At 43.4% G+C, this 24850-nt stretch overlaps 1 protein-coding gene across 1 annotated transcript in view; it reads right to left on the bottom strand.

The window, feature by feature from the left end:
- Positions 1 to 2932: 2932 nt before the first annotated feature.
- The window catches only part of TAB2 (TGF-beta activated kinase 1 (MAP3K7) binding protein 2), a 59445-nt gene continuing 37527 nt past the window's right edge, over positions 2933 to 24850 (bottom strand). The window contains exons 2-7 of the mRNA XM_026044383.1: positions 23369 to 23558; positions 16248 to 17754; positions 8326 to 8486; positions 7684 to 7777; positions 6652 to 6732; positions 2933 to 4661 (exon numbers count right to left, since the gene is read on the bottom strand). Of these exons, the coding sequence (XP_025900168.1) occupies positions 4516 to 4661; positions 6652 to 6732; positions 7684 to 7777; positions 8326 to 8486; positions 16248 to 17754; positions 23369 to 23470 (2091 nt within the window). The 5' untranslated portion in view covers positions 23471 to 23558 and the 3' untranslated portion in view covers positions 2933 to 4515. The remainder of the gene's footprint in view (positions 4662 to 6651; positions 6733 to 7683; positions 7778 to 8325; positions 8487 to 16247; positions 17755 to 23368; positions 23559 to 24850) is intronic.

The raw sequence follows: 24850 nt of genomic DNA, 5'->3' as shown, positions 1-24850 counted from the left end.
GCAGGGAGGTAACCGAGCACTGCATCGCGTGCGAATGTGTCACGGGGCACAGCCGGGCCACACTGCTATTCTGGGGGCAATGATAAATCAATGCGATAGTAAATTACTTCTCCCCATCACCAGGCTCCAGTGCTACTTCAAGAAGCAGCAAGAACCAAACTGTGTTACAGTCGCTTTGGAAAAAAGGCAGAGTGTTTTTTCAGAACACGACTGTTGATGCCCCTAAGCCTCTCCAGCTAGTGGCCAGGATGGGGGATCCGTGGGACAGCACTTCCKGGGTGTCACTCGTGGGGGCAGCACGGGCCCGGGTCCACGACGGAAGCAGACTTACCTGCAGTGCTCGTACTCGCAGTGCTCGGAGACCTTAACGTCCCACTTTTCCTTCTTCCTTTGCCTTTCTTCCACCGGTCTCAGAATTCAAAAGCGCAATACAGCATACATCTTCACAAAACTAGGCTTAGGCAAGCATTCTCTAATTTGTATTACCGTGTCTCTAACCTAATTTAGTACTTAATGAACTGATGAATACTGATGAAACCATTTCATTCTCCTGCACTCGCATGGAATAATGTTTTGTTGTTTTAAACAAATTTGCACCCAATGTGCAATGTGAATCCCCACAGGTCACCAGGCCTCCCTGTAACTGCGCGCTTGGAGTCACCGCTTCCCTGAGGGAAGAGCGCGGCACCGGCCGCCGCCTGCAGAGCCCAGGCCTGCGCTTGCCGGCTTTGACTCCGCACCAGGCTCCAGTCCCACAACGCCCCATGAGGAATCGTCCAAAAGGACGGGAACTCTGCACATCTCAATACTTTGTTTTTTGGAGGGGAAGGCACAGAAAGAGTTTTTCTTCTTTCTTCAACAGCTCAACAACTTTCATCAGCTCTTCCTTCAATCTGTTTCTGGTCTCCAACACACAGAAGTGCAGCACTTGGCAGCGTATCCTCCTCAGCATGCAGCTGGCGCTCTCTGCGGACATCCACGACACACAGAGGAAGGGGACGTTTCAAGATCACAAAATCCATTCCCAGAGCATGCAAAAGACAAACACCATTTCAGTTTTAAGAAGTCCAGCATCAGCTTGAGACAGAAGACACCAAACCAATTATTCTAAGCCTCAGTGCCACATATGGCCACGCTCCCGGGCTACGGAGTAGCTCTAATAACTGGAAATAGCAGAAAAAAAAGTTTTCCACCCTGGGTAAAAAGCTGGTGCCTGATCCCAAGTCACTTCTGTTTGCCACAGAATCGACTYGAATCTGCAACTTGCTTGTCATTTCTTTTGCCTGCTTTGCTGCCTTCACTYAAGGCCATTCCAACCCCCAAGCTGCACCAAATGAAGAGTATTTTATATACATCAAAAAACATTATAGAAATGTAAAGTATCAGTATCTAAGATAAACTACTGATCTGCACAATGCAGTTTCATCTTGCTGCATGAAGTGTTCCATTCCTTAAGATGAAAAAGAAAATTCAGTTCTATTTCATCCCTGAGAATTTAAATTCTTAAAACCATAACCTGTAAAGACGCACAAAACAGATACAACAAGTTGATATAAATTTGAATCCAGAGCTAACGATGCTATACATAACCTGTAACAGAGGGAACATAAATTCCTTGGTGACAAAGGTAAAAATCTACGGAATAAAAGGTAGCAGAGGTGTCATTCCTCTTCTATCCCCCGTTCCAAGGTGAACGGTGTGAACGCTGCCTGATGCAGAGCTGCACTGCCGTGCCGATGGCTCTGCAGAGCGACCTGCAGACAGAAGGGAGAATGCATTTTTGTTTTTCAGAAAATGAACAAATAAATCAGGGAAGAGATTATTAAACACTCAAATTTAAGACAAACAATGTACACATTTCCAGAAACATGCTTTTCTACCCATTTCAGGTACATTTTTTTTTAAAACACATCTGAAAAACATTATTTCCTTTTCACTCCAGAAACCGTTTTTCACGCTGTGGCTCCAGCCCCTTTGGCGAGTCCGTTTGCACCCGGAGGGCTTTTCTGCTGGATCCGCAGTTCCGGAGCTGCTCCAGGACCTCTCTGGCAGCGTTCTCGCATGGAGTGACCGCAGCACCGGGAAGYTCCACGCACCAGAGATGGGTCTTGGCAGGCTCCCAGTGGGAAAGACACAGAGGAAAACCCCCTACCTGGGAGCTTTACAATATGCGTAACACAAGAGACTGTATCAGCCTGTGATCCCAACCATCCCAATCCTTGCTTTGTGCTTAATGCAACAGCACACAAAGCAATTCCCTTGCCACTTCCAACAAAGTGCTTGCTATGCTGAAATAGGAAGGTATTTTTAAAACGGTAGGTGCTTAAAGCCCGGGGTAAGGAGGAGCTTAGCCTCGCTCGGTAGATTATGAAGAAGTGAACGGCCCTGGGCATGCAGAGCCGTGTATAATCCTGTGGGTGCAATTCCACGAAACACATCCCTTGCACACACACAGCACACAGCCTGGCAGGCAAGATGCAAGCTCCCATAAAACRAAGGCTTAATAAAAACCTGTGTTCTTAGGAAGGCAGCTTGTTTCTGATGCTGGCACTTCTTGCTGTTCAGCTGAATATTCCACTGGTTCACAGCATGGAAAAGGCCAACAAACCACAAAACAAACAATAGAATATAATTTTTTTTTAATTTTTATAAATAACTTATCTGTTACAAAGACAGTTTACCCAGCTAAATCACAAAACCATCAACTCAAGATATCCAAATTAGGTTTTATTAATAAAACAGGTAAAAACTGATTTGTCAATCTTCACATAGAACTGCAGATGAAGCTGAAAAACAAGGCCTCATTTTATAAACAAAATGCATTGAATGCAAGTGCTTTGGGTCTAACTGCCTAATTACCTGGGATCGGCATTTTCTTCCCCCATAAAAAAAGAAATACGCAAAGCCTTCAAAACAAAGGCCTTTGTGCATTCACATAGATCACTTGTAAAATTCCCAAAAGTGTCCACTGGCAAACGTTTACAGTGGGTGACAGTCTGCTTGGCCTCTTGCTACACCGTTGGCGCTCTCTGCAGCCTCACTCTAAGTGCTGCTACGTAACCCTGCGCGTGCTGCCCGCCGCGCACGCTGCAYGGCAATCCCATCTGCTTGATCTGTTCCATACATTCCTGATCATGTGAATATGTTCCTTAAAAAAATAGATCATCAAAACAAAGAGATGCTTGAGGTTGCTTCAGTGTTCAAGTCTGATTTCTCTTTTTCCAGCCTTTATTTCAGTTGTCCTAAATATTGCTATCCTTGTTTTCTATAAATATGCGACTTCACCACAAAGTCAGGTTTAGAAACTGGCTGCCAAAACAGGAAAGCATTTAAAGCTCTTGAACGAAGCTGTGAGCTGCTGCTGCTGTTGATTTTGGCACTGTATGGACTTCCCCAATGAATCTCTCTTCAAGAGTCTGCAAGATACCCAGCAGATGAAGCAAGCTTAAACCGGACGCTGATCTGTTGGTGGGTTGAGAGTTTCTTAGTTTAAAGTTTCCACGTGCCAGACAAAATCCTACTTTGTGTCACCCACCGTAAAACTCAGTGTACAGAGTGAACTATATGCGTAACTCTTCCAACTTTTCCTGCATTTTTACCACGCTGCATCTGCAGGTCTTCACAGATCATCAGCATTTACAAGAGCAATGTACAGAATGAGCAGAGGAAAGCTACTTTGTGCATAGTTTCTTATTAATGCTCTTACTTTAAGGCACTGCTTCTCTCGGATAAAAAGCTTAAAAAAGGGACATGATCGTGCTTAATCACTTAAAGGGAAAAATAAAAGAAAGTTAACAAAAAGACTATTACACTATACATACAGAAGTACAAGAAAATAATAAAGGTGAAGAAAAGAAATCACTTAAAGCAGGCTCTAGAGCTATGTACAGTAGGAGAAGCTCTGGGGTATTTCACTGTGTGTATTGTACAGACAACGCATGCAGTTTTTCCTTTTCGTCTTCAGAAGTGACTGTACTGATTCTGGCTTCACAGAGATGTTTCCAGGGAAGACAAGGCAAAGAGTACCACTGATTTGTGAAGTTCCTCCCCTTACCAAAGGCACCGTGTGGCAGCAAACAGTTCCAACAGTTAAACCTTGCTCCTTTTCCATTTCCTCTGTGCATGTAGTGTTTCACGGAAAGCTCTGAAAGCAAAAACTCTAGCTTCTGGCTATTCCCTTCCCCTGCCCAACCCGGTGGTGACGTGGGGCACAGGAGAGGACGGGCCATGCCCGGGCTCCGGGCACGCTCCGTGTTCCTGGGGTACTGCTAATACTGTACATGGTTCAGGCAGCCGGCGGCCGAGCCCCTCGGCCGATGAATCGCAGCCGCCGGCGACACGCCACTGAGGTATCACTAGCTCTGTGGGCTGACGTTGAACACTAGCAAAACACCATCCTGGCACACCTGCAGTTTGAGAAAAATCCTACGCGTAAATGCTTTTTTTGCCCCTCAATGACTGGATAGTTGCTTGTAGGTTTGCTATCGTTTCGCAGGAGATACCGGGCCTGTTGGCTCAGAAATGYCTGGGCATTTCGCACTGTTCACAGCGATTTAAGGCCGGGTGATTTAAAAAAGTACAGGCCGTACAGCTCCACTGAGCTCCCTCGTCTTCATCTGTGTCTGGAACCGTCTTTGGCGTTTTCACGATGGACCTCTGATCTGCGGCACAAAAGAGATGAGAGCAGCAGTCACTGCACGGCAACAACACGGAAGGATTTTGGGATGACCTGCTCCCGGTCTGAGGGCTGCCTTGCTCCTCGAGGACGGCACAGCTGAGGGCAGGTGCAGAGGTGGCTTTTTGGCACTCCTTGACTACAGCTTACGGATAATCCGGCCAAGTGGCAAAAGGTCAACTCAGGAAAGGCAAAGTTCCCCATCCCCTCACCCCGCGTGCCTTTTGGGCTCACTTTGAAGCTGTTAAGTGCCAATGAAATAAAACAGAGAAGCTAACAGAGGAMATGAAAATGCACAAAGTTTAAAAGGACAGTGTGGAGCAGTCCTACATTTCTTATCATGGGAAATACGTGTTCCCTGAACTTTGGATATATTTAATGTTTTGACCCTAGACAGACTCTTCCTGAAGTCAAACGAGGGGGCGGATGCAGTAAGGAGCAATCAGTGCCTCCCTCTGCCGTTCTCTCTCGTGCTCTGCCCAAGGGCACATGGTTTTGTTTGCAATGGCAAAAAGAACTATTTAGCATTCTTTTGTGAATAGTGAAAACTCTGGCTATTATTTTTAAACACTGAAGGACTAAGAAGCACTACTGCCACTTTCATCCTTTATTTCTTTACTAAGAGAGGCTTCGGAAGATTATAAACCCGTCAGGGTCAACTCTGGAGTTTGATCAAATTCTTGAACACAAATTTATGAGTTCCTAAAAGATAAATAAATGTGAGTATCATCAACCAGTCAAAAAATTAAAACTTGTTTTCCATTTTGATGAGAAAGCAGTAACAGTATCTACACTTACTACGTAACTTACAGAACATTTCATAAATTCTTTTCCTAGTGATTTCTCATGCTTCAACTGTGAAAAACCAAGTTTAATAGGACTGCACATGGATTTGATTTTTCTCAGTATTTTCATTAACAGCTTGGATAAAGCAGCAGAGTAAACTTAAAAAGTATGCACAAGAGCATCAGTGTGGAGGAGTTACAAATAGTTTAGAGGACAAAAATACCAACTTATCTAGGCCGTTTTGAAATACAGAATGGTCGAACGCCTGTGAGATGAGATTCTGTAAGGGCAGATGCTGCTAACTGCAAGGGCAAACACACGCATATGTGTGTGTGTATATATATGTGTATATATRWGWGTGTGTGGGRGAKWTKTGTGTRTATATACACACACACACATTATTTTATATATATCTATATTATATATAGATATACATAAAATGTGGGAAAYCTCCTGGACAGAACTACTGCCCAGCAGCATTTGGGAACCATTTCCTCCGASAGGCTGCTTATGGGTCCTCACGCTGTTGCAAACAAGTGAAACTTCTTTCTCTGCTTTATGCAACATGCGAGAGAGCTGCTCTATTTTGTTGGACATGTCATTAGGACAAAAAAAAGTGCAAAACTCAAATGAGAAATAATGTACAAGASTGACTAAAACTCGGGGATATAATATGGCCAACAGCCTTCTCCTCTACAACGACCTAAAACTGTATTTAAAACTGGTAGGAAGGATTTCAATCTAAAATTATTAATACATATTTTACAGCAGCCAGGAAATCCTCCCAGTCTTGGTAACCAAACTGAAATATTTTAACATAAATAAATCCACCCTTCACCAAGGACAATGATGAAGTCATCTCAGCAATTTCACTCACCCCAAGCAATAAATCTTATGTTTGTTTTAAWAATGGATCTTTCCACTTACTTAAAACTACCTCCCAATACAACAGCCATCTTTAAACATACTCAATTTAATAAATTTCTTCTTCTTGAAGGTGCAAATGCAGACAAGGAACAAAGTACACAGAAGTATACTTAATTTCAAAGCAAATGAGTTAGGAAGGTCGTAAGATTTTGAAAAACAATCTATTTCATGGACTAACAGTTAAAACTAGATTCACAAAAAAAAAAGGATGCAAGATGCAAGCCAGATTTTCGTATGAAAACCAAATTTAACAGGTACAGTACCTTTGGGTTTCGGTGGCACCGGACCAAGAAATCCAATATTATCATAAAAATTATGAATAGCGCTGGGATTAAAATGTGGTCCTGAAAAATGAAGGAAAAGAAAAAAAGAGCAACGTTTAAAAGAAACTTGGTACAAAAGCATATCATTTTGGGCAGCAGTTCTAAGAGACAGTGCTACTATTTGCTTATTGACCTCAGCGTAAACGCAGACACGAGTGAGGCAGCAGTGGTAGCAGCACAAACCAGGAGTCCCGACTCCTGCCCTCTCATTCTTAGCAAGCCAAACTCCTCAAATTCCTCTTTTCCATTGTTACTGTAAGACATTTTATTAATATATTTTGCTAGAGACTGTTTTTAAAAACAGTAACTGTATAGAGAGCTCCTCCCTGCTGCTGCCGCCGCCGCCAAGGGCAGAGGACCCCAGTCAGTGTTCCCTGTGCCCCCGGCTCCTCAGCTGGCCCAGGCGGCAGCCTGACTGCTCCCGGGCTAGCGAGGAAGTTCCTGAAAGCCAAGACGGGGCCAGGGCTGGGAGCAGCGGCGCCCTTGGGGCAGCCCATGGGCTGCACCTCCTCTCCCCTCTCCACCAAAGGCTGCCCCTTGCACACAAGGAACGCGGAAGGATGAGGGCACAGTGGGAGCTACAGCTGCATTTTGTGTTTGCTTACTACAGATGCTGAATACAAGGCAGAAAAAGAACAAGGAATGCCTCCATATCATATAGGGGAATTAATTCTTTGATATTCAAATAACCAAACTTTTTTTTCCCCTTCTTTTCATTAAAGAAACAACAGGACAAGTTTCTCGCTTCTGAGCCAAGAACAAGACAGGAATGACAGTGGGATTAGGAAAGTAAAGCCAACAAAAACAAAGACTTAGATACAATCATAGTTTCATTCAAACGAATGGGATAATCTTGCAAACAGCGTGTGTACCTATYATTCCCAACACAGCTACTTTGGATGCATGCAGCCAGTGAAAGGAGAAAGCAAAGCCCATGTTTACAGTCGCTGATGGACGAAGAACATACTGTACCTCTTGCTTGAAAAAGGTCAATCTCTTTGGTTAGACAATCTATGTCTATCTGCAGCTGTCTGTTACAACTCCGTAGCTGTTGCATTTCTTCCAGCTGAAAAAATAAACCTGCCCGTTAGATTAAGTTTTCCCGTTTTATTATTAGTTATCATTCACATTCAGTTGGATTGGAGATACAACAGCAGAGCTTTCTGGCTCACTCAGCTTCCCACCCGTGAGACCTCAGAGCTCACCGAGCAGGTCCATGCGCTGCTGCCCCGGCGCGGGCTGTCCCTGCGGCCCTGGCAGCTGCTGCCTTAACTGCTTTCTGGGAGACTGGGGCAGTCAGGAGAAAGGAAAAAATACATTTGGTGGAGAAAGGAGCATGAACACTGAGCTCCAGTCTGACACTGTAGATGGCCAGGCCTCTAACAGCATCAGGAAAGTCCACCAAAGGCAAAGCTTTTGCTGCGCAGAGCAGGTGGTGAACTGAGAATTCGTGGCTAAATAGAGTATATTTAAAATCTACCTGCACTGCTCTAATTCTAACAATAGCACCTATAACTAAATACAATTATTAAATCCAAATCTTTTTTTTTTTTTTTAAATCACAGACCACGCTTGCGGTTTAGGTTTACACATCCTACAGCCATTTCAACTTACTGATGGAATTTGGGAAACAGAATTCGATCTTTTCAGGCGCCTTCGCGTTAGATTATTCTCCATTTCATTGACCTCTGATTTTAGTTTATCCAACTTTTTCTTTTGGATCTCAAGTTCCCGTTGAAGTCGCTCCATCCTGGCTTTCTGGTGTATCAGTAAAGCTGCAATACATAAAGTCCCGTTTTATCTGATTTATTATCCTTCATGCGGCAACAGCAGATAAAGATGAAAGCAAAGACTCTCTTTTGGGAAAATACAGATGAAAACATTTTTACGGATTGTTCTTCCATTGTTTTTAGAAGAAGAATATCTGCTATAAGAAAAATGGAATTTAAACACACGTTGAATGAAAATAAGACAAGTGAACACAATGAGAGTCAATGTAACCAAAAATCACCCAAAATAAAGCTATAATTTGTACAACAAACAAAAAAACCCTTAAAATCCAATTTTTCAAGAATACAATGGCTATTACCAGAAATACTATCAGAAACTGAAAGCAAACATTTCCTTGCATTGTATTAAATTCAACCATTGAAAACCACACAGTACGAAGCAGGTTTCAAAGTGTCTGTGACAGAGGGCAACGTACACTAGGCATCAATTGAGATTCGCATTGTTACTGTGAATCAAACATAGACCAGGATTCCTTCCACAGCAGGACAGATCAAGTGAAACCAACACACTACAAGCAAAACAACTGCTGGTTTACAGCTGTTTATCGCAGAGATTGGTGCAAATACCAGTCTATCCCTGAACTACAGGGCAGAATCAATAGTTCAGCTTCTAACTTCTGAGGCTGCTTACCACATTCATAAGGAAAACAATACAGAGAGACCTAATTCAGAAACTGTGTGAAGCTGGCCTTTAGAAGTAACTTTTAAAGCTATATATTAAAAACAAATAAAAAAACCCACTACACAGAATGTCAATTGGCAACAAGTCCAGTTGGAGGCCTGGGGATCCTGCCCCTCTCCTCAGCTCTGCCTGGAGCACTGGGGCAGTTCTGGGCTCCCCAGGACAAGAGGGACATGGAGCTTCTAGAGAGAGTCCAGGGGAGGGCAACCAAGATGATTAAGGGACTGGGGCATCTATCTTATGAGTAAAGACTAAGTGAGCTGGGTCTGTTTAGCCTGAAGAGAAGATTGAGAGGAGATCTGATTAACATGTATAAGTACAGGAAGGGTGAATGTAGGGAGGAGGGGGCCAAGCTCTTCTCAGGGGTGGCCAGGGATAAGACAAGGGGCAGTAGGTACAAGTTGAAACCCAGGCAGCTCCATCTCCATATGAGGAGAAACTTCCCGACTGTGAGGGTGCCAGAGCCCTGGCACAGGCTGCCCAGGGAGGCTGTGGASTCTCCTTCTCTGGAGATCTTCCAAACCCGCCTGGATGCCGCCCTGTGCCCCGTGCTCTGGGTGTCCCTGCTGGAGCAGGGAATTGGACTGGATGATCTCTAGGGGTCCCTTCCAACCTCAACCATCCTTTGATTCAGTTAAATTAACACTGTTTATAATGACATTTGACAGTACCTTTAATGGAATATGGGTACATACTGCTCAAAGCAATAACTGCTTTCTATATAAATGAAAAGTGTACTTCATTAAATAAACCCAACAATCATTTCAACTTCTGTATTATCATTAGTTACATAACTAAAATTCTTTCGAAGCACTATCAGTTTCAGAAAGTATGGGTAACTGCAAATAATATTAAAAAGCAGCACTACAAGGCACTAAAGGAAAAAAAAAGGCTAGAATTTCACTTTAAAAACAAAGCCAATAGATGGTATGTGAGGCTTAATTCATCACAATTTCACTTGGGCATTAAGAGTTTGCAACTTGCACTATTTGGGTTGGTTAGGTTTCCTCTGTAATTGCAGACAACAAAAAAAAAAAAAGATGAAACTTCCCCATCTTCAGCAGCAGCATCATTTACTTCTCTTCCTGTCCATTCATTCACACACCACAATTTGTCCCCGAGAGGTCCTTCAAAGAGAGGCACCGTGCCAAAGCACTCGCACTGGGGGTCGCCGTGTCGCGCGGCCAGCGCCAGCCCAGGCCCTCACTGCAGCYGCAGGGTGTCTGGCAAAGACGCGGAGCTGACAGAGCAGCGCCAGCTTCTCCTCTCCCCCCCGCTCAGTTCTCAGCTGCCTCCACACACATCCAGACTGGCCACTCTGCAGCTGTGCTCTGATGCACTTCAACAGGGCAGCAAGATACAGATTTCTGCTGAGGACAGATTCAGAAGCAGGTACAGAGCCTCAAACTACAGCTCCTCCTCGCAAACACTCTATTGGAAACAACTGCGGAGAGCAACTCTTCCCCAGGCCTGAACTTCAAGAGCAACTAACACAGGTCTATGTGTAAGTAAGAAAACAAATCCACAACTATTCTACCCCTAACTTCTGCTGGGAGGGCACAAATCTCTTTTCCTTCTATATTTGGCTTCTGCTTTAAGATAGAAACTTCTAATTTCCTTGCCTTGGTATTACTCTTAGGCAAACTCCTCAGAGTCTAGGTTTTTGCTACGGTCCTTGATGTGCAGCAATATAGCCGTGCTTTGCAAAGCAGACTCAGGAGGCTTATGTAGGCATTTCAAACCACTCACGTAGGCTCTAGGTTGCCAATGACCATGCTGCAAAAAGTACCTTATGAAACACAGTGTCAGGTATCTCCAGGACACCTTATGGAAGGCAMTGAGGAGCAGGACTGCAGACAGAGCCGCATGTTTGGAAGAGCYCAAGTTTGCTTTTTTATTCTTTTTTTGTTCTCTTCTACTTCTAACAAAGAAAAAGCAAATGCAACTTCTCATCTCAGTATTTTCCAAATTTTGGAGCAGTCATTATGGGAAGGCACTGATGGATGCCTATGTGCTCTTSACTTTCACATCACTCTACATATGCAACCCAACTCACTCTCCTGTCAGCTCTGTAACTGTTTTACCTTTACACTCTTTACACTCTCCTAACAAAATTACTCTTAGAGGAATAGCCATTTCATACTGTAGCACCTAACTTGGTGATTGACAAGTCATTGGTTCAAGTGAGAGCTTTTACATAATATTTGATGATCTTGCTTAACTACCAGTTTGGCAGCTGGGGATGGGGAGAAGGGGGAAGAAAGACCAAGTCTCCCACTTTTCCTCCTGCAGAACTTAACAGAGGGAAACTTCAGCTCCCTCTAGTGTTGACTAGAGCAACTGAGGAAGTGGTTTGTGTTGGAATCAAAACGCTGTGAAGCACACGTCTGAATCGAGCGCTATTCAGCTACTAGCATTGGTTTGCACTGTGCACCGCGAGACGTTTAATGGGCTTTGATGGCACCGTTTCACTTGCAGGAGCGAACTTGGGTCTRAGTGGCTAGCACAAACACACCTAGGATTGCTCTGCATCAGCTAGCCTGCAATGCAAACAGGACAGCAAAGGCTCCCGSTTGCTTATTCTGACTTCCCAAGAAGAAGCTATTTACTGTAAGCCATCTAGCAGCATGACTGTCAACATTTCTGCAAGCAAGTCCACAGGACAGAGACTCTCCACTGCTATCAGCAGATCCCGATGGGAATCCCCTTCACGCTCAGCTTTTCCCTTACGTGCWAGGCGGGTATGGGTGCAAGTCCAGTTCCTGCATTTCCAGCCCGCTCAGCCTGGCAGGAAGGGTCTGCTCGATTCTGTTAATGCGCTGGCAGTGCCACTGTTCTGCTCACATTCAAAGCACAGGCTGCCCACAGCGAAGCTGCAGAACGCGGGGAAAGGGAACACGGACCTCGGGGGGACACAGGGCTATTGCTGCTTTACTGGGGACTGTCCCAAAGACGCGCTGAATGCGCCTGCAAAGCTGAAAGCTTGTACCTAAGCTGATCTGCAGACACCCCGGGGAAAGCCCAATAGTTCTGGGGTCAGAGCGCCTTTAGTCATCTCCAATGTTTCTAAGAAAAATGCAAATGGTTTCATCCTATTCCAGAGACCAATGAGTAAAGGGGGATTCTGGAAATCAGCGTCAGCAGATATGCAAACCACTGGGGACAAGTTTCTGTATGGGTATATTCTCAAAATCTGCATTTTAAAGTGCACAGAATTGGTCATTTAATAACTGATTTTAAGAATCTCTATTGATACCTCTCATCTATCTCAATTTTTTTTTTTTTCATCCCATTTTTAAAATGGAGCAACAGACTAGGGCAAAGTCTTAAACACAGGGTCAAAATCAGTTGGTTTTCTTGAGGCACTACATTGTCCACTGAATGGTCACATCTGTTACAGCACAGGGATAGAGATACTATCTCAATCACATCTTAAAAAACAAAAAAAGCCACCCACACATCCTGTACAGAGAAGTCAGGATAAGAAATTTATTCCCCTTTTTTTCCTTTTAGAAATTTTAAAAACCTCCAAGAAACAGAAGAGAGACCTGTGAAAGGCGGCACGTTACCAGTTTCCTCAATTAACACGCTCACATAGAAAATAATCAAACACAAATAAACCCCAAAGTGCCACAGAGCTGAGCACGTCTGCAACTAGGCACCCTTTCCTTTCCTAAGGACCTTTCCTAAGGTCAGCACTGCCTGAAGTTAAAGAGCACTGGACTGAGAGATTTCTAGTGAAGTTCTCTAGGATAGAAACAGTAAGTTAGAAATTTGATTACATTTGTACACCTTTTCAAAAGAATATCCTGCCTTTTCCATTGTACAAAGGGAATAAAATGATAAATAGTGGCCTAGTCTCACTATTCAACATATAAATACATGTTTACTGAACAGAGAAATCTAGTTCTAGGTATGGAATTGGCACTTTTAACAGGATTTCTCTATGTTGTTCATCTACCAGACACTTTATAGTAATAAAAACTAATCAGCTATGGAAGTCTCTGCTAAGTAAGGGGCACTGATAGTAGGGAACTGATACTACATCGATTGGCCCCAAAATCTATGCTGCTTTAGCTGTTCTGGCAGGCACATTTCCAGCATTATTTTTCCAGCAGCATTACCATTAATTCTGCTGGACTTCATGAGACTTGGTGCTGTCAACATTTCTGCAAGCGAGTCTACAGGCTGTAAAGCTGGAATTCCACAAGTGTGTAACTGTATGTGCAACTCACAACTGCTTCTCAAGAGTTTCACTACAGAGACCTCCTTAGCATCCCAAAGTCAACGACAGAGGCTATTTCTGGACAGTAATCAACATCTTAATTGCATCTATCTCATTTGAGCAGTTCCTTACTGCTTTTCACATTATACAATCTTCAATTCTAGCTGCAAGCAAAAGATCTGTGGCCCCTTCCTACTATGCACTCTGTCACTGAACAGGGCAACAGAGGAAGACACRGGAGAAAAGCAGAAATATAGTCATGAAAAAGAAAGATTAGAAAAAMCTCTAAGATAACAAATAACTGAAATCAAATTCCCCAGATAACCTGCTCTGAAATTTCTCTCTAGATCTTTATTTCATGATTTGTACCTTACACACAGAATTACGCCTTTCTTGTGTACGTAGCTGGTAAAATTCCAAGAAACTTGGAAAAATAAATCCATTGGGAGCTAAACTGGCCTTCCTTTGAGTCAATGTGGTTTAGCTATTTCAGGTTCACGAGAGAATCACCCTGACCCAGGAATGAACCGTAGGTTACAGACGAACTACCAAGCAGAGAAGGCTCCACTCTGGCAGAGCGGCCCACGGCTGCAGGCAGCAGGACAGCGGTATTCTCCTGCCCTGGTATCTGCCCCAGCTTCGGAGGGACACAGACAGCTCCAGTGGCCAGGGGACATCTTGCTYTTGGCAAGAGTTGAGCTCTCTTCATTCTACTTCACAGCCATGCTGAAATCCTTATTGCAGATTATCCTTTCAGACCACTGTTCTCCCCATTCTGCCTTTTACCATCAAGCTGATTCCTAGGCAATCTAGGCACACTACCTCTGTCTGGATGGGAATGGGATGATGGAACAGAAAAGGAACAGGCCTGCTATCAGTTCCCCTGTTTTTCATGGAGGCCACTATGGGAGCAGGCAGGAGCACTTTCAGATAGGCCTAAAACACCTTCTTGTTCTCCATGGGTTGGATCAGGCACAGGCATTTGTTTCACTAGACCAGAGCAAAAGAAACGCCCTTTGACATGGAAGCAACTCCACCTTCCACATTCCTCCTATCCAGGCCAGCTGCAGTTCCCTCTGCCAAAATAAGGAGCATTCTGGGCAGAAATGGAAAAGTTGAGGAAAATGCATTCTTTTCTAATCACAGAGAAGCTACTCAGCTGTTCTGCCTAAAATTAAAATGAGACAAGCATCGAGCACATAGTCTGGCAAAATCACAAGCAGTTTAAACATGGCCTAACGATCACGATACTTTTGTGTAAAAATTAGTTTTTATAAGAGCTTAGTTTAGATAATTACGACTTTTAGATACCTATCAGTATATATATGAGCCATATCAGCAGAGTCAATCACCTATTCTACAACTTCTGAAAGACAAATTAAGCACCACGGCGATTCATGCAACAAAACTGAAGACAACACGCCAGGAACCTGAACGCTTCTGATGGTCTTTGAATGTGCAAGTAAGCCCACAAGTGGGGGGCACAAGAGGAAGGCACTGCCCCAAGGCCATCACAAGAAGTGCTATGGGCCGCGTCACACATCTGCATGGGATCAGGAAGCTGGGCTTGTATCTGAGCTTCGGGGCAACTGGGCCCCACAGCAGATGCCAGGCAACACTTCTGAACTGTGCCGCCCCAAGACTGCCTGCAAGGGAGGCTGCTTGAGGGCCAAGGTCATGATATAATTTCAAAGAGTTAGAATGAGATTCATCTTGCTTCATTTCGGGACATCTAAAATCCTCTAGCACTAAGGCAGCCAAGTCTCCCAGTGCAGCGAGGAAAGGGAATACTGCCACCAGAGGGCAATTTGTCTTACTTACCCAAATGCAAATCTCCCTTGCTCTGCCTGCTTTTGATGCGGACAACTAAATACCAGTCCTTTGAGTTCGGGTGGGATTTACCTCACCAAAGATACAATTACCTCCAGCAGCAGAGAAAAAGTTGTACTCACAATTCATTTTTCTCATTACTACAGTAACGCTGTACACCAGGCTTCTCCTGTACCGATCACTGCGCTTACACAGAACAGGCTACGCTAACTGAGAAGGTTTACAGCAGTCTTGGAACAAGCCAACCTTTTAATACTGACGTAGCTGCTAAATCTGAAGAGTCATTTGGCATCCTCATGTGAAAGCCCTCATGTTCGCCCCCCACCTTTGCTTTTTTGCCTAAACCTTTAAACTGGCAACAGAAACATATAAYAACATGAAATTAGAAACAAAAATTAATGAACTGGATTGCTGTATCACATTTTCACTTTTGCCCTCCCTTTACACTACTGATCATTTAAAACAGATTCTTTGGTGTATGCTGTTTCTTCTTGCATTTAATGATATAATAGAAGTACCAGAACTTGCAGCATTTTATTGTCAAGCATGCATAAGGAAACACAGGCAAACATTTCCTCCCACTAACTGCTTTTGAAATCTGGTTTCTTAAGTAGCATGAGAAAAAGGAACCTTATCCAAGACAGAATCCAACTGATTCAAAAAGACTGTCCATAAACTCGTGACTTTAACTTGTTACAACAAATTGACTAAGTTTAGGTATTTGCTTCATAACAGTATAAAAAACAAAGATGCCATGATTCCACTTCATTAACGTGTCTATATTAGACAAAGAGATGAATTATCTCCAAATACCCAGTTACACAGCTTCACCATAAAAATAAATGTTGCATATACTTCTGTATTCTAATTTAAGAAATGCTTAAGGCGGCTCAAGTTGAAGATACTGTGGTTGCACGCCAAAGGCTCATCAACTGCTTCCTTCTGTTCTGCAATCTATACGCTGAATTGACAACCTGCTTGAAATCTCTATTGACATTAAGAGTATTACCTTGTGTGTAGGCAGCATCATCAGATCCCATACTCAATTTCCGTGCATCACTGATCCTATCCACATGTGCTAAAACAGGGTCAGCAAGATGCTGGATACCCTCTGGTTCAACATAGTGATCGGGAAGGTTTAGAAGGTTTGTAGGTTCAAAGGTTGGGGACACTACCCCTGGAGAAACTGCAGGGGGCTTATTTGGAGAAACTGTAATTTTAAAAGTATATTTTGTGTTAGGCTGCGTGACCACCACTCGAGGAGAGGTTGCAGTGGTGCTGTTGCCCACTGCTCGACTCTTGGGTGGATGGTGATGAATAAATGCAGGACCCATGCTTACTTGACCAGACATATTCCTAGAAGCGGCAGATACTCCAGGGTTTGTCGATATGAAAAGCGTGGGCTGGTTCCGCACTATTTGATCGTCCCCTGCTGTGGCATTGGCTGAAATGTAGACCTTGGGCTGAGCGCGCGTCATCACCTCATCGCTACTGGGAGGACTGGCCGATATGTAAACAGTGGGTTGACTTCTACTTAATGTCTGGCTGTTGAGGGAAGAGGGAGCAGTGGAGGTGCGAGGGCCAGTTGAGCGCAACTTGGAAGAGCTGTTTCTCTGCGGTGGTTCAAGTTTGATTTCGATTTGGTTTTTGCGAGGTCCTGTGGAGATATTCTGAATGTTGTATTGGCTATGAGACTGGGAGCTACCAGATGAATGAATCAGAGGTGCTTGGGGATTAGTAGGAGAACTGATAGGCATATAGACATGAGAAGTCTGGTGGCCTTGCTGATTTGTCTGCGTTGAGTGTTGCGATGAGGTATGTGGCGTAGTATTGGATGTAGGAAGAGTAGTCCAGGGGCTTGGCTGCGAAGGCTGGTAGACTTGCTGAGGGTGTATGGGATTAAACTGAGATGCCCAGCCTGGCTGCTGCTGTGTCTGTCGAGCTGTCCCACTGGGAGCTGTGATGTAAGGCCTAATATAGATAGAGTTTCCCTGTGGGTTGTTAAGAACAGGAGGAGGTACACCATGTATGTGCAAAGACGTAGGGGTGTTGCGGCCAGGCTGAATATTTGGGGCTAAAGTTACCATAATGGGGTTGAATCTGGGCGTCTGTTGAGACAAGCCAGACACGCCCTTGCTGCCTAGGTGAAGTCCAAGATGCTGCCCTGGATTAGAAGCACTAACTGTATTAGCCATTCCAAAGACATTAAATCCTTGTGGAACCTGTGCAGGTGCCGTCTGTGGTTCCTGCTGAAATAGTTCATTGTGGGACTGACTGGTTTGAAGGTGTCCATCGCTAACACTGTGAGCTAGAGTCCTACTTCCATTCATTCTACTTCCTTCTCTTGCATGGTGGTACACGTTCTGGGACTGCAAATCCAAATTAAGAGATGTCATATGATTTCGTAGTCCAGGAATCCCAGAATCATCTGAAAAACTTAGGTCTCCTTCACCGTAGAGATACTTGGTGCTCTCCTGAGAGAGAACGGCACAGCAGGCGTCCAAATTGTTGTTATTCTATAAAGAGAAACAGAAAAGCTGGAAGTTACTCATTAAAAACTGTCACGGTTAGATATTCAGTAGGTCAGCGTGGAGAAGTTAATAAGTCAGCATCAAATGGAAAGCTTTAGGTGGTTGGCCAGCACAACGGCTGCACATGCACAAGGGCCTTGCATGTGAAGCTTACTATTTTGAGGGCTGGGATTCGGTCACTGGCACCAGGGGCCGAGGTCTGCACTGCTGCTGCAGGAGCGACAGGGAGGTCTTGCACCTTGACAAGCTAACGCGACACACAGTGCCATACACCTGGACGGGCACTTTGGCTACTCCTCCCCATTTCCAGAACAATCTTCAGCAGTGACCGATTTCTGGCTCGGTGAGGAAAAGTGACAGAAGGAAAGGCTTCACAGTACCTGTACATTACTGATACACAACTTCAACAACAAAGAAACATGTTCAGGTCAGATGCTTTCCTAACCTTTTCAGTACCTGCTATACATTACCTCCAGCTGCAAATAAAATGTAAAGTTTGAGAAAAACCATGAAGACCAAGAGAAAAGCTGCACGGGAGTACAGGGCTTAAGCCTGACATAAAAAAGCAGTTTATACACATAACGGCACATGACTGCTCTTTCACAAGAGGAAACTACTAATGAAGAACTCTGGSGACATCTGAATGTTCCTTTTAAACCGCTGTTTTCAAGGCTTTTAAAAGAACACTTGCATTTGTATAAAGTTACTCTATAAAACTTGAAATATGATTCCCTAAAGAGTAACCCTCCAACTCTATACCTAGCTMACATGCCTTTTAAGGACATTCCAAAAATAAACTAGAAAATAAACTAATACCTCTTCTGCTTGTCCACAGATTTAGTAACTGCACCTCGATTTCCCCAATTTAGTTTTCCACATCAGAACTTTCAGAAAAGTGTGAACATGCATAGGTGGCATTTCAGAACATTCTACTATGTTTATATGGCCTTTTTTTTTTTTTTTTAATTTTAAAAAAAAGGTTATTACCTTAAGTCAGAAAACCAGAAAACCACCTGTTATGGCCCGGACACTATTGAAAATAAACAAATACATCGCAACACACAAAACCAGACATTAGAAAAAAGGTCAATGAGAAAAATGCACATGCATTACAGCAAAAATAAATATCAGAAATTCAGTTAAAGAATAAACATGCAAGATAACTTAATCCATGCTACATGCTTTGTACGAAGTCATTTTTGTTAAAGCAGCAAAGAGTAGCTCTCATCCTCTAACCAGGACAAGAGCTCCYACACGGCTGTTCAGACACACCAAGATTGTCTCTGAAAAGTCTACTAAAAGAACAGAAGTGGGAGAACAAAGCAAAATTCCACCCACAAAACCAAAGTTATCTTGATACAGGTCAGATACCCTTCTAGATTTGTAAGAACAAAGTAAACCCCTTAAAAATCAGGGCTTCCTGAAGGATACCTAACTAGTCAAATCAGGGGTAGGGCTTGTTGGAGGAATTCCGAGGTATGAGAACGGGTCAAATGCTGGCATGAGTATTGACTCCGGCTCGGAAGGGGCACCAGAGGGCCCAGGAAGCCAGGGCAGTTAGTGGTCAAGAAGGGTAATGTGCTTAGAGAGAAGAATGGGTGAGTAAAACAACAGCCTTGTGCTTGTTGCAGAGGAGAAAAGGGAGCCAGGAAAGGGGCAGAGGTCAGAAGAACAAGCTAGAAAGATCTCATAGGCAGAATTTTACATAGACTTGAGTGAATTAAAATTAACAGAAAGGCCAAAAATACCAAGTGAAAAGGAACAGGCCAAGCTTGCAAGGGCCTTACAGTTAACTTGAATGCATTTCTTTGGACTTTTTTTTTTTTTTTTTTTTTTTTTAAACCACATCTGCTAATCAACTCCAAAATTTCAATGACATCAATGAGCAAAATGGAGAACTCAAAGGGGAAACAGGGGCCCATGGAAGCCCTGGCATCTTCTGGCTGGCAGAGGCAGCGTTTCAACCGCTTCTAGCTCTTTATAGACCAGAGAACCGGTTGATGGCAGAAATGAGCATATTCCAGCACAACAATACCCCTCATCTTAGCTCTGCCCATGTCTCAATTGAGTTTAAAATGTTGGCACCCTGAAAGAGAAAGAAAAAAAAAGAATAAGAATGTTGGAGGGAAATGAGGAAGCAAGGACAGGAGGTAGACTTGATGAGCAGGGGGTTGTAAAATGCCCCAGACATTAAAAAAAAGATAATGGGCGACAATGATCTGGGAACAGGGCAGCTGCAGTGAGACCCCAAAACAAAGGGCAAGGGAGAAGGGAGAGTTGAACACAGGAAGCTTTGTCGGGAAGAATGGAGGGATGCAAAACTTTCCAGGGACACTCAGTGCACTCACAGCCCAAGAAAGCAATAAARCGTTACTCTAAATTGCACAGGTTTAAAATCCATCCTATTACATTTTGCTGGTTTTCTGAGTTTCAGCATGCTAGATTTTGTGTACTTCAAATGGTGGGCTATTCATCCTCCAGACTTTTTCATATCTCTGTGCCTCCTGAGATTCTGCTTTACAGGCACAGAACACTGTATAAGCCTTCCTTTGTAAACAAGCTAAAAGGATTTCTCTAAAAAATTCAGACTGAAATATGAATGGTGTTGGAAAGTTATACATAGCTTGAAAATTTCTTCTGTTTAAATTATTTCATTTCTTTTGGCATTTTATACACTTTATAAACAAATTCACCTTAGTACGTGAAGCTTCCTATTAGGAGTTGCAGGCAAGGCAAACAAAGCATTTCTTGTATTGAAAAGGTAGTTAAGTAAATCTAACTTAAAGCATAGTTACTGTATTTATCAGAAATTCTACTATGTTACAGAACCCTGGATTTGGGTGCTGCCTCTGCAGTACTGCAAACAGACACTGAAGTGCTCTTAGATTCTGCTTTCCAAATTTTACCACCARCCCCCCATTCAAAATTTTGTTAAAAGACAAACAAAAAAACGCAGTATAAAAACCCAAAATCCTGAATCCACATTCACAGCTAGAAAATCTAGAAACTCATCCATGCAGAGAAACCAGAACTCATGAAATTTCAAAGAACTGACACGACTTTGTTGGTGAGTCTTAAGTGTTCAACCTTAAACTGGTATGTTTTTAAATAAGCAACTCTCTAATGCATGAATCAATCTAATACTGCATACAAGCAACATTACCCAGTAGAATTTTTCTTTAAAATCCATTCATGAAAGCTGACATAAAAACAAACAAAAAAAATACACTAAACCCAACCAAATTTTCCTGCCATAACTCTTTCAAAGTATGTGATTTGCACCATCTTTTCCTCAGTTTCAAGCCCCCCCTCAAAAAAAAAAAATCACTGTATTCAATGTTACAGAGACTGCTACTGCAGTGTAGTAAGAGTTCAGCATTTGCTTTTAAGAACTATGTCCAAAAGGTGAAAGCTGAGGGAAGATTCGCTCTGCCTGGTCCAGTAATGTTGCTCAATAAGCAATTTTCATGTCAGAAGAAAACTGTACTGGTAAATAGATGTTATAGATTACGCCACCATCTTTTTATTTAATGCTCTGGAGGCCTAAAATTCTGAGAACAAATGCAAGCAGTTTAGGGTCTGGTTCAACTTCTTTCAGCTGAAGAGAGGAARCAGGAGCTTGATGCCTCACAAATCCTAAGCAAAGATTTGTCCCCTTCAAATTAGAAATGCTCAAGGAAATCTTTCGAGTACGGTGAGTGATCAGTACACAGACAAGGTCTCACTCTGGCATGAAGGCAGAGTCATGATAAAGTCTTAAAAATACAAATATTAAACCGACGCCCGCACTTCCACTGTCATTGATACAAAGAGGTACAACACTGTCTGGAGGCATGTGCATATGTGTATATATATGTAAGAATGTTGATTGTCTTTTTATATATAGTCTTTATATATAAATATACATATAGTCTGTCTGTCTCTTTATATATAAAACAATCAACATTCTTGACATCATAACCATATCACAACCGCAGATGTCATAGTTGAGGCCCAGAGACATCCAGCTTCTGGAAGCTTATAGCTAGCCCTGCTTCTTTGCAATCGAGCTGCTTATACTGATGATCAACATGACTATTCAGGCACTCCTCTATTAGCCAGAGTGCCAAAAGGCTGAAGTACCTTGGATAAGGAAAACAGAGTAGCCCGTATGGATGCTGGGGGATCACTGGAAAATGCAAAGCAAACACATTTAACTATAGCGAGTTAAGCCAGCCCATCAGCATGTGTTAGTTCCAAGCCCTCAGAGTGGCCCTCTGAGGGCAACATGCTTTGGGCAGGCATATTAGTTCAGCTACCAATACAACTACTCACTATATGATGCCACAGAGTGGGCATATGAGTATATTGATCAGGGCAGGAAGGAGTCATGTGGAGTAGAAATGAGCTGACCTGGCAGACCCTGGCCTTTGCACTAACCTTGGCACTGGAAAAACATGCTTTGTTAGTTCCAAGCCTAGCAGGAATCCGTAAGGCAGTGAAGCAGCATGGACTCCAAGGCTAAAATAAAACAAAGCCAGCCGGCCTGGATGCCAAAGCCACRGAGAGCAGAGGGCAGGAGCACAGGGGTGCCTTGTACTGACCCAACCTGGCACGGCCAGTGCTGAGATCCAAAGAGCTGGTCCTGCCTCGGGCCAACTGACCCAGCCTAGGCTGGTGCGTGTGCACGATGCTCCGGCGGGCTCCCCGCTGCCCCCAAGGAGCTGCAGAAGGGAAAGCAGCGGGGCCAGCCTGGGTTCAGGTAAGGGCCAACTCAACCAGACCCAACTCAGATCRGGGGCAAAATCACTCCTGCACTCGCTCTGACCCTAAAAGAAGAAAGCTTTACTCGTGGAACATCTCTCGTACGAGGAGAGGCTGAGTGAGCTGGGCCTGTTTTCTCTGGAGAAGAGRCGGCTCAGAGGGGATATGATTAAYGTGTATAAGTTCAGGAAGGGAGAATGCAGGGAGGAAGGAGACARGCTGTTCTCACTGGTGGCCAGCGATAGGACGAGGGGTAATGGCCACAAGCTGGAGCACAGGAAGTTCYGTCTCCAGGTGAGGAGCAACTTCTTTACTGTTAGGGTGACAGAGCAGTGGAACAGGCTGCCCAGGGAGGTTGTGGAGTCTCTTTCTCTGGAAGTCTTCAAAACCCGCCTGGATGCCACCCTGTGCCACATGCTGTCGGTGTGCCTGCTTGAGCAGGAAGGTTGGACTAGRTGATCTCTAGAGGTCCCTTCCAACCTTGAATATTCTGTGATTCTGTGTGCTGCTGCCTTGCTAGTCCCTGCTGGCCTYGAGCCGGCTCTGCATTCCTCCTCCTGTCGCAGCTCCTTTGGCTCCCGAGATGACCAGCAGGCCCATGGGTACTCTTCCTGACTGGCAAGTGGATACTCTCCATGCATGCCCTGCTTCACCTCGGGCCAGCCCTCATCACAAGTGGACAAAGACATATGCCAATTTAGCAGCTTGTTTTGCACAGCAAGCTAAAGTTGGCTCTATATATTTGCCTCATTTAGAAAAGGGAGGGAAAAATCTCTCCAGGTGACCCACACACAACTAGTTAACATTTAAAATGCACATTACTTCTTAGACTCACAATCATAAGCAGAACACTGACCTGTAACATGCATCTGGATACAACACCTTCAGGTACCTCAGGAAACTTCTGTCGCAGGTCATGTAAAACCTGAATATCAATTTGCTGGCTTCCTTGGGCCATTCGTATATTGCCTTATCCGGATTGCTCTTCAACAGGCAGTTCTAGGCCTTGGGAAAGGGGATACTCATCTCTTCTGCCCCAGCATCTTCTGGAAGAGGAAGGAAAACATTAAGGCACTATGAAAACAGGCACTTGTGATATAAAAAGTCTTTCCAATTATTCAATCTATACACTATATACTTCATACTTTATGTCAATATTCTCCCATCCTTCAGACACTCATAACATTAAAAACTATCAATTTTCCCAATCTTTTTACATTATTAAAAAATACATCGAGAAGAAAAAAATTGATTTAGCCACATATTAAAATTCTTGAATTTAAGAACAGCATTTTTGCTCACTCATTTAAAACACTGAACTAAAAAGGAGAAGTTACATAAAACCAGGGAAACAGCATTCACTCAGTTTTTGAGGATACTTACACTGTTACCTTTACCATCACTGTTACTGTCTGCTATTAGAAAATTGTGTATGGAAGCCCAGCTTTCCTAAGTTTCAGGACTTATCAGCAACGATACAGTAATTTTAACCTGACATAATCCCAGAATATTTCTCAAGTAGGACCAGAAGGAAATAACCTTGTAACACCTCAAGCTTCTTCAGCTACTCTTCTGCTGCTTCAAAGCAAGTGGAGTTCAGTTATGAGGACAACTAAATTGCAATGAGGCAAAGCACGCATTGATTTAAATTACCCACACTGATGTAGTATCCTCACTGGCTTTTACTGCAAACATTTGCTAGCAATCAAGTTTGAAAACATGCCCCATCTACATTAACTAGCTGCATTCTTTCAATCTTTCAAACTTAATTTCTTAGCAAATACAATCCCTCCCAAGTATAAACTAGCATAAGGGTGATCATATGATTTATTAAAAAAAGAAATTGCACTCATTTACTATTTTTGGTTAATAAATTTCATTCCACTTGCCAAGCATGTCTGCAAGTTAATTGTGCTTTTCCTCCCCTTCACTACCTGCTCTTCTTCAATAATGTCCATCTCACCTAGTATTCAACACACACTATCATTCCACCATGGTGACCTTCACATTTAGCCTTCACAGCAGGCACTACATTGGACATTTCCCTGTGCACGGTGTCTCCCACTTCAAGCAGGACGGGACTCTCCATTCCAAGAGAAATGCTCTAAAAATTGGCTTGGTTTGGAAACAGTCCGGTTGTTGCCTCTGTCGTAACAGATCTCCCAAACGTTCCTGTCAATGTATCTTGCACATGGCTATACAAATAATTTAAGAGACTTGAATCAAAACAAAAGCACCCATGAAAGAACAGTCACAGTACCAATCCAGATTTAAATTTTGACAGGAATTTTATGCATTCTCTTTTTTTTTTTTTTTTGAGAAGTAAAGAATGGATGAG

Source organism: Nothoprocta perdicaria, unplaced genomic scaffold (assembly GCF_003342845.1).
Source record: "Nothoprocta perdicaria isolate Ctin4 unplaced genomic scaffold, notPer1 scaffold_36, whole genome shotgun sequence".
In the NCBI taxonomy this organism is placed as follows: Eukaryota; Metazoa; Chordata; class Aves; order Tinamiformes; family Tinamidae; genus Nothoprocta; species Nothoprocta perdicaria.
The sequence above is the reverse complement of the archived record's forward strand: the minus strand, read 5'-3'. Positions and strand labels throughout refer to the sequence as shown.